Source organism: Polyodon spathula, chromosome 41 (assembly GCF_017654505.1).
Source record: "Polyodon spathula isolate WHYD16114869_AA chromosome 41, ASM1765450v1, whole genome shotgun sequence".
NCBI classification, from domain to species: Eukaryota; Metazoa; Chordata; class Actinopteri; order Acipenseriformes; family Polyodontidae; genus Polyodon; species Polyodon spathula.
In genome coordinates this window covers 2,430,157-2,439,656 of record NC_054574.1, presented here as the reverse complement: position 1 = coordinate 2,439,656, position 9,500 = coordinate 2,430,157, and the positions used below count along the sequence as shown (strand labels likewise).

At 37.0% G+C, this 9,500-nt stretch overlaps 1 protein-coding gene across 2 annotated transcripts in view; it reads right to left on the bottom strand.

Annotated features, from left to right (window-relative positions):
- Positions 1-7,428: 7,428 nt before the first annotated feature.
- LOC121305112 (collagen alpha-1(IV) chain-like) overlaps positions 7,429-9,500 on the bottom strand; it is a 105,176-nt gene continuing 103,104 nt past the window's right edge. For both annotated transcript variants that reach the window (XM_041236655.1, XM_041236654.1), the window contains exons 17-20: positions 9,003-9,065; positions 8,193-8,252; positions 7,994-8,021; positions 7,429-7,744 (exon numbers count right to left, since the gene is read on the bottom strand). In XM_041236655.1, the coding sequence (XP_041092589.1) occupies positions 7,998-8,021; positions 8,193-8,252; positions 9,003-9,065 (147 nt within the window). In that variant the 3' untranslated portion in view covers positions 7,429-7,744; positions 7,994-7,997. The remainder of the gene's footprint in view (positions 7,745-7,993; positions 8,022-8,192; positions 8,253-9,002; positions 9,066-9,500) is intronic.

Genomic DNA, 9,500 nt, shown 5'->3' with positions numbered 1-9,500 from the left:
TAGACTTGGTGAACTGACATGCGAGTAAATTTAATTTGTTTTTGCAAACTCTCGGATCGCTCCTTCAATTAAACAAGCAGGCTATGTGGTCCAGTAGTTAAAGAAAAGGGCTTGTAACCAGGAAGTCCCCAGCTCAAATCTCAGATCACTTACTGTGCTCTGTCTTTCGTGAGAAGTTGTCTGCAGCTGATGCATAGTTCACACACCCTAGTCTCTGTAAGTCGCCTTGGAGGTTTTGACTAATAGGGTGCTGAACTTATGAGGCTTCTTGAAAAACCTGTGCCCCTAGAGCTCCTCCAATCACAGTGAAAAACTGGCCTTGCACCAACATGATTGACATGTAATAATAATAATAATAATAAACTTTATTTTGAATAGCGCCCTTAAAAGCAGTCATCTCAGAGCGCTTCACAATTAATAGTACTGCAATAAATAAACAGGTTATGCATAAAAGAAACACAAGGAGATAAAACAATCAAAAAAATCATAAAAACGCCTTTCTAAAAAAGTAAGTCTTTAAATTAACTTTAACACTCAAAGAAGCTGAGTCCCTGATCTCTAGTGGAATAGAGTTCCAGAATTTGGGGGCATAGCAACAGAAGGTCCTGTTGCCCATAGAGCGCAGGTGAGCAGACAGGACACACAGCAGTCTGAGATCAGCAGAGCAGAGTGGGAGTTTAAAAAGATAAAAGATCTGACAGATAAGTTGGAGCTAGCCCAAGAAGAGCCTTATATGTCAGCAATAAAATTTTAAAATCAATTCTAAACCTGATAGGCAGCCAGTGCAAGGCCTCCAAGACAGGAGTGATGTGATCTCTTGAGCGGGACCAAGACAAAATTCTGGCTTCAGAATTTTGAACTAATTGAATTTTAGTGAGGATGCTATTAGACACCCCAGCGAGCAGGGCGTTACAGTAATCAATCCTGGAGAAAACAAAAGCATGAACCAGTTTTTCAGCTGCAGGTAGAGAAAGCATGGGACGCAGTCTGGCAATATTTCTAAGGTGAAGAAAAGAAACCTTGACAGTATTCAGCACATGTGATTAAAAAATCAACCAATGTACCAATGTCCTGTACTGCTCCTAATGGCTTGAGGTTCCAGTTGGAGTCTTGATACCAGTCAGATGCTATGAGGCTAAACTGATATCTAAAAGGGTTTATAATACTGATGTGTGATCTACTTGAGAATACTGTACATAAAACAGAAATAACCCCAGTATAATAATGTTGAATTCAGATAAAACAGAGGTTATGCTAGTGGGCTCACTGACCCAACTAAAACAAAATGTGGGATAACATGAGCTCAACCCTTGCAGTCTCTCATCAAAACCTAAACTAGAAATGAAGAGTTTGGGAGTCATCTTTCATCCTGATCTATCATTTGAGACTCATATTAGGGAATTTACTAAAGTATATTTTTACCATTTGAGAAATCCCGCTTGCAGCTTGTTCAGAATACCACCGCTAGAATTCTGACTAACCAGGAAAAGTGAACATGTTACCCCTGTTTGGGCCTCTTTACACTGGCTCCCTGTGCAGTATAGAATTAATTTCAAGGCCCTGAATGGATTAGCACCTAGTTATTGCAGGATTTACTGACCCCGTATCTTGCAAACCGCACTCTGAACTCACAGGATGTGGGGTTGCTGGTTATTCCTAGGGTCAACTAGTTATTTAAACGGTCTGACTGTGGCAGTTGTATGTGTGGCATGCTATACAAATGTATTGTGGTTTGTTATTTTTTTCTGCTATGTACCGTACAGAGCCTTGCAATACTTTTTGTATAAAGTGCTATATAATATAAAGATAATAGTAATAAACATGTAACACTCAGACTAGAACGCTCCACATTGTAATTGGTTATAAACATACATGTAAGTGATCAGGATTTAACAGTTCTGAAACTGATAACACTCGCAGTCTTAAACTCCCCAGATGATTCATATCTCCCGTTCACATTTCTGTGCGTGTTTCTATTAACATGCTGGTTTTGTCTGTTTGTAAAACTCTTTAAGATTCTAATAGAACGCTGTAAAAGTGCCAACCCAAATAATAATAATGCCGCCAAAATGTTACAGAGATACAATTGTAATAATAATTGAGTATTAGAAGATGTTTGTATAGAACTGAGTTTTAACCTTTTTGGCGCCATCTAGTGAGGTGGAGTTGTATGCGCATGCCGACTTCAAATGTATTGTGGAGCGTGGCTCCTAGCTGCTCCTTCTTATAATGCATCATTTTGACAATGACATGGGCCCATTGATGGGCTAAGAGACGTCAGAACCAATGCAATTCTGCCTGCAGCTTAATAAACAAGAGGAGACATACCCTGACATAACCCAGCAGTAAGCTTGTAAAAAAATTAAACTTTTGAAATAGAGGTTTCGTTTTTTGTCCTAAACCTCTTCTGGATTCTGTAGCTCAAGCTTTGCGCTAGTCGGCAAGTTCTCTGTTGCCTAGCATGCCTGGCATGTCCTAAAAAAACGCTCATTATTTATCAATATTGAGATTTATAATCTTAGCTACAATCTGAAATGTGTGTGTCACACACACAGTGTGTATATATATTATATATATATATAGATATATATCTCGATCTCAAAATAGCAATTACTTTCGATGCTGCTTCGTTCTTATCAATCGTAAGTACCGACTGGGACAACCCCACTCAGTACTCATACCAGTCAAGTTCGTTTTAATGAAAGCTGTACGATGAAGAAATAGTTAGCACCAGAGCTTATTTAGGTGTGTCATAGCAAAGGGGGTGAATAGCAAAGGGGGTGAATACTTATGCAATCAATTATTTTCTGTTTTATATTTGTAATTAATTTAGAACAATTAGTAGATTTTATTTTTCCCTTTGACATTATAGACTTTTTTTGTGCTGCTCAGTGGCAAAAACTCCTAATTAAATCCATTCTGATTCCATGTTGTAACACAATAAAATGTGGGAAAGTCCAAGGGGGGGGGGGGTGAATACCTTTGAGAGCCACTGTAGAGGGGTGGAGTGGAGAGAAGACACCACCAGGTATTCATTTTATGTTTATTTATTTTAGTGATTAATAAAGTGCTCACATTTCATTGGGAACTTAAAGATAATTACGGAGACAGTAAAATACACAGACAAAAATAATGTCTACCTCCTCAGCAACTGGACAGCTCTGTGTCAATTTCAGCGCTCTCTTCACACACTCTAATTCAGACAGCACCTCCTGCAACCTCCTGGCTCACCAACCCTGCTTGAAATGAACAGCGAGCTTTTATACACAGTTTAAGGACTGGGGAGCCCATTTACACCCCATATTCTTGGGATTAACACGTGGCTCTCCAGCTTGTGTGAGGAGGCAGGCTGTACCGCTGTCTCCCTGGCACACCGATAAATCGATTAATCACACAGAACTGAAAGTAATTAATCGATTAATCACACAGAATTGAAAGTAATTAATCGATTAATCACACAGAATTGAAAGTAATTAATCGATAATCTTTTCTAGTACAGTATCAAAAAACAGGTACTTCTAAGACCTTGGCAAAAGGGCATCTGGAAGGTATGCCCATTATTCACAATATCCCAGAATGAAGAAAAAAAAGACTGCAGTTGACAGCATTTGCTCATGGGTGCGTCCCCTTCACAGCAGCACTACAGGCTTATCTTATCATAGACTAAAAGAAACTGATTGAATGTATTTTTGTTCAATGTATTTCTTTCAAATAGTATCAGAAAACGAACAGCTACATTGTACTTTTTCTTCAGTGAACTAAAATAAAACAGCACTCAATAATTGCAATTTCTCTTCGGCAAACCTAAATAAAGCAGCACTCAGGAAGCTACCTTAAGTTTATTTTATGTCAAAAACGGATCTTAAATCCAGTGTTCCAGGTTCTAGGGCACCTGGTAATTTACAGCAATACATGCTCTCTTAGTGCATTTTGAATCCTTTTCTTTTAGACATGACATTTGGCTGAAGGAAACATAAACAGGCAGTACAGCTCAAAAGGAAATGTCAGATTACTTCACTAAAACTGATTGCTTGTAATTATCTTTCAATACAGTTATCATTGGCAAACAGGTGTGATTGACCGATAAATCGACTGTAGATTGGGTGATTAATTGACCAATAGAAAATGCCAACCATTAAAACCCCTATTGAAAACGTGTATTTTCTGAAAGGTCATTTGCTAACATGGTTTAAATAGAAGGAGGAAGGCTGTGCAGTCCCGGCACTTAGGATTCTCCAGACAAGCTCAAAGCCAGGTAAAGGCATTAGAGAAGAATGGAAATATCTCAATATCAGAATCACTCAGAATGATTGAAAATACCATAAATACACAAGCAATTAAAATGACATGGAAGCCATCTACTCTTTTACTTGAAACAGACACTCAATCATATCTTGAGTATAGTGCCCTTGTTGTATAAATATATGTGTGCCACATACAGGTAGAGCACTGTGCACACATACTTTTAGATGCACTGAAGACTGTGTCGACGTGATTGAATACATAAGAACTGGTTTTACATAAAAACAGTCACTTGTACATAAACCCATATGCCTGCTCCCCCTCTGTTGTATAATTAACACCTTTTTTTTGACCTTCATTTAAGACCATTTCTTATGCTTTCGTCTCTGTAGCTACTGCAACAATATCTAACTCTTAACTTAAAGAAAAGTTGCTGTTTGTGGGAAACATATACACAAATGCCTTGTAGACTGGACCCAAAGGTCCCTTTTTTACTAAATAGACTGTTTACTCCACTCCCTTACCATATAAAGTAACACACACAACTTCCCAGAATATAATTATCAGTGCCACAGCAAGAACTGCCAGCCACACTGCTTTACAGGGTTGTTGTGTCTCTGTTACTTTACGGGGGGCGGGACGGCTGTAAGGAAGTGGGTGGGTGCTGGAGTAACAGGTGTGAGTCATCATTTTTGTAAAATACTGACCCCTGCAGGTCAGACACGGTAAGGAGATAACGATATACAACGGCACAAAAAAATCAGTCTTAGCACTTTTTTTTATTTACTTTTTGTAAGTTACTTAGCTAAACTTGGGATATTTACATATAGTATAGGGCATGTTTACTCTTAAATTAACTCCTGAAGTTAGTTTTTAAAATACTACCCCCTTCCCCTTTCTCTATATTACATTTAAGGCAATTACTTTTTTCTCATGTTGTTAATCAGCAAAAAAAAACTTGTCAAACTAGCAGAATTCTTCAAGGATAATTTCTTCCACTAAACTACAAGTTATTAAAATGTGTATCAGTGTAGACTTCTGGTGGGTGGCACTGCATTGAGCTCCGGACTGTTAACCCCTGTCTTCGTTTAAAATATACAATTATTTTGCTTAACTGTGTCTATTTCTTTGACTGAGTCCTTTTTTATTTCATAATCTCCTTGTACTTGGCAACTTTAGATAAGTATTCACGTCTCAGCTGGGCTGATGGAGGAATCGCTCCACCATTTGCTACACTTTATGAAAATTTTTGGTTGTCCTATTTTTCAAGAGGGACATTTGCGCAAACAAACACCTCTGTCAGGTCAAAAAGTAATGTGTTTCGAGCTTCATGGTTTTGAGAGATTGTCTGGAATATGGAAGTCACCGGTTTTTGTTTCTTTGCAAGTAAAGCAGTCGCGGTACTGCTCTGGATTTATCTTTCGGTGAATACTTGAATCTAAATGCCTGTCAGCAGATGATTTTCAGTAGTGATCTACAGTAAAGTTGCAGGACGTGCAGAAGAGCTTCCCTCCATCGCTGTGTAGAACTCCTGCTGGATGCTGCTTTACGCAGTCTGCTGCAGACACATTTCTTGCATTTTTAGAGACATACATTTTCTTGTTTGCAATGTGTAATATTTGAATTTCCCACCTAGATTGCATATAGTGACATGACATAATCACTGCACAGCACTGTGTGCATGGCTAATAGTACACACAAGCACACAGCAGAGCTGTATTGTTTAGTTAAGGTGATTTTATTTTATTTTTTTTTGTATAAAATACAATTAATTATGAAATAATTCATTTTTATTTCTTAAGAAAAAATCGTGGTATTGGGTTAATTTCACGATTTCCACGCAGTCTGTGACCTGTAACTATAACATGTATAATAACTAACAGCTGCAAACACAAATGGCACTTCAAACGTATTTATTTATAGCCTCTGATTCTACATATTAAAATGCAAACAAAAGCAAATTCCAACCAAGCCTACATATCCTACACTTCATGAGCTGACAAGTCTACCACACCCACCACCTCTTCCAAAAAAAAAAGAAAAAAAGATTGTAAAATGCACATTACAAGAGTTGTATATAATAAGCTGTGGCAAAATATCCACCTGAATGAGGCTAAATGACTAGTGGGATTTAATTATTATTATTATTATTATTATTATTATTATTATTATTATTATTATTATTATTATTATTAATAATAATAATAATAATAATAATAATAATAATAATATTTTTTAAATCCATGCTGTTCAATCTATACCCACACACCAGATAATCATACAGCAGCATTTTATATGTGAAGTGTTCTAAATAAATGTACATTCTGGATGACAAAAGGCACAATTTTAAATGAAGTTTAAAATAAATATTCCAATTATTTTATATTTCCATTTAATTGCAGCTCGCAGGTGGGAAAGCTTTTCCTGTACACTAGTAGTTCCCATAACAGCGAATTCTGCTTCTGTTCATCTTTTTTTATCTTGTGATATACGTAACCTGCAACAATTAAGCTTTTTAATGAGAAATGTGTTTATTAACGACCTCATCGACTCAATTTCAAGGCATTAACGGATTCATTTTATTAACACATTTACTCTGAAAATCACTTGCTACTAAAGCTGTCGTTACTATACCGTGAAACTATAAACTATAAAAGGGTCTTTTACAGTTGGTAGACAGCTTAGTCTATGATTCTTTCATTAAAGACCTATTACAGGTGGTGTCCACTGAATATTAACTGTTTCACTGTCATATTGTTTTTAACCTCTGGATTTTCAATTTTACTTCATGTTTACAAACATTCGATCTGATTTGACATGTCCCTGGGATTATGCTACTAAGGGTGCTTTGTTTTTGTTCACTAAAACTCCCATTTCCAGTTTATATTATTTTAGTTTCTTTATATTGAAAACTCACTCCAAAGTATTGTTCTCACCGCCATGTGTTCCAATAAGGATTCTTCCATAGACCTGTAGACTCTGTGTCACATGCTCCACATGTATTAACATTTCCCAACAGTAGACAGCTTTAATGTCCCTTGAAAGAGTTTGAAAGCAGTGTTTAAGTCACTCCTTTAAATGCTGTTATTGTGGTAATGGTGGCTCCCGTAGCAAAACATACACCACAGATTAAATAAAATGACAACAGGAAAGTAAAGGAAATACACACTTTATTTCTATGCAACATGTATACTGTTTAAGGCTGAACATTTCAAGTGCCAAATACAATTAAGAGGATCTATTACAACAAACATATTGAAATCACTAAACATCTTAATACCAAATATTACACATTTTAATTCATTTCTAAATATCTGGACAGGGATCAGTCACCTTACACTATTAGTCTAAAAGCAAACAACCATATCTTGCAGTTCCAGACCCACAGTTTTTATATATTTTTTTTCTACCAACAAGAAGAAACAAATCTAAACAGTGATTTTCCACCCCCGGTTTTTCGTCGACTTCACAGAGCAGCTTTGCAGAGTACTGGCATTTCAATCTGTCAAAGAAAAAAAAAACCTGTTGCATTCCTGTGCTTCCATACATATTTGCTGAGTTGCTGAGTTGCTGAGTGAGATTGACGGATAGAATAGGCTTTATCTAAATAGTTAGCTGTATGTCAGTGCAGCATGATACAATGCATGGCTCATTTTACAAACCTAAAAACACTGTGTTGTTTAAGAAAGGAATAACAGTAACCCTCATATATTTGACATTGCTGTAATAGTTTTGCTTTTTGGTTACTTACTGAATTAATCTTCCTGTTCAGCTTGGGCCTAGAATGAGAAAAACAGCAGCATCACTATCAAATCTATCAAGAAGGTTTGTAAAGATACTGTGTGATATCCTGCTAGGTTACATCAGTATTTTAACGGCGGTCTGTGACACAGACTTGTTGTCATAACCCAATGAACAGAATGTAAGCACAAGAATGCGTATCCTCTTACATCTTCATGTGGTCGCCCAGGCTGTGCTGATTCCTGCAGCATCCCAACAGAAGGGTCAACCTGCCAAAACAAAAGGAACGTTTTGTGGTTTTAAAAAGGTACAGCTTGTCTGTTGCTTTGTTAGATCCTGATCTTACCTTACTTGTGCTGAGAGGCTGGCTGTGTGTTTGCGACGGATGGGAAAGCCTGCAGCTCTAGCCAAATGTTTTGCATCAGCCAAGTTGAAACTGAATAATGTTACGTGAACATCTTGAATTACTCAACGTTTTGTAGTTTTCCATAGAACTTAACAAAAAACTGAAAAATTTGACTTTTTAAAATCTAATATGAAATACAGTACTGCTATTATGGCTTTAGTCAGACTTTTGCAATATCGTTTTGCAGTTTCTTTGATTACATGATAACAAAAAGATTCTGTCCATAGCTGTAGAGTTCCTAGTCACTGATTGGTCTAAAAACTGTGTCAACTCTTAAAGAATCACAATGATTCAGTATCAACAACATGGCTAAGTAACCCATTCCATAACCTCACCACATAATGAAGTGTCTCCTACTCTCTGTCCTAAGTCTGTCTCCACCGTATTTCCAAGTGCATTCCCTGGTCCTGGTTTCTGTGCTGTGCTTAAAGTATGGGCTAGCTTTGTCAACTCCTTTTAAAATGTTAAAAGGTTCATTGAATTTTCCTCATTCCTTTATTATTGGCTTAACATATTTAGATCAACGGTGTATTATGAAGAACTCTTTGTTGTGTTAAGAAAAAGGGACACAAAAGCTTAAGAAAAGCAGGGTGTTGATTCATCATTATCTTACATTTGTGTCCTGTTGAGATGGCTGCTGTGGCATTGCTGGAGGCATATTTCCAAATGGGAACTTCTGCAAAGAAAAACGGGTACAGCATGCTTTTATCAAGCGATACGTAAAGATGTGCTTCGATTATGGAAGTTATCTGATCCAATGTGACTGACTGGTGGCCATCCTTGACTATATTCGATGGCGTCCATCTGTCCATCTGTCACACTCTACATGGTGAACAAGATAACTGCTTTGATTTCGCATACAGGCCTCCTATAGACGGATTGCATTTGGCTGTAATCTGATTAACTCACACTTATACACATATTTGTAACCTTTCAGGTACTGTGCAATATCACAGGACCATGTGGATGTGACACATTGCTTCAGGTAGACATTGAAAATCACAGTAACATACTTTGATGCCTAAAAAGATATAGCAGAATATGCAATAAGTCATTTAAATTCAATTTACACATGGCTTGGAAAATTTGAAGAAAAAAAACCAACAACAAT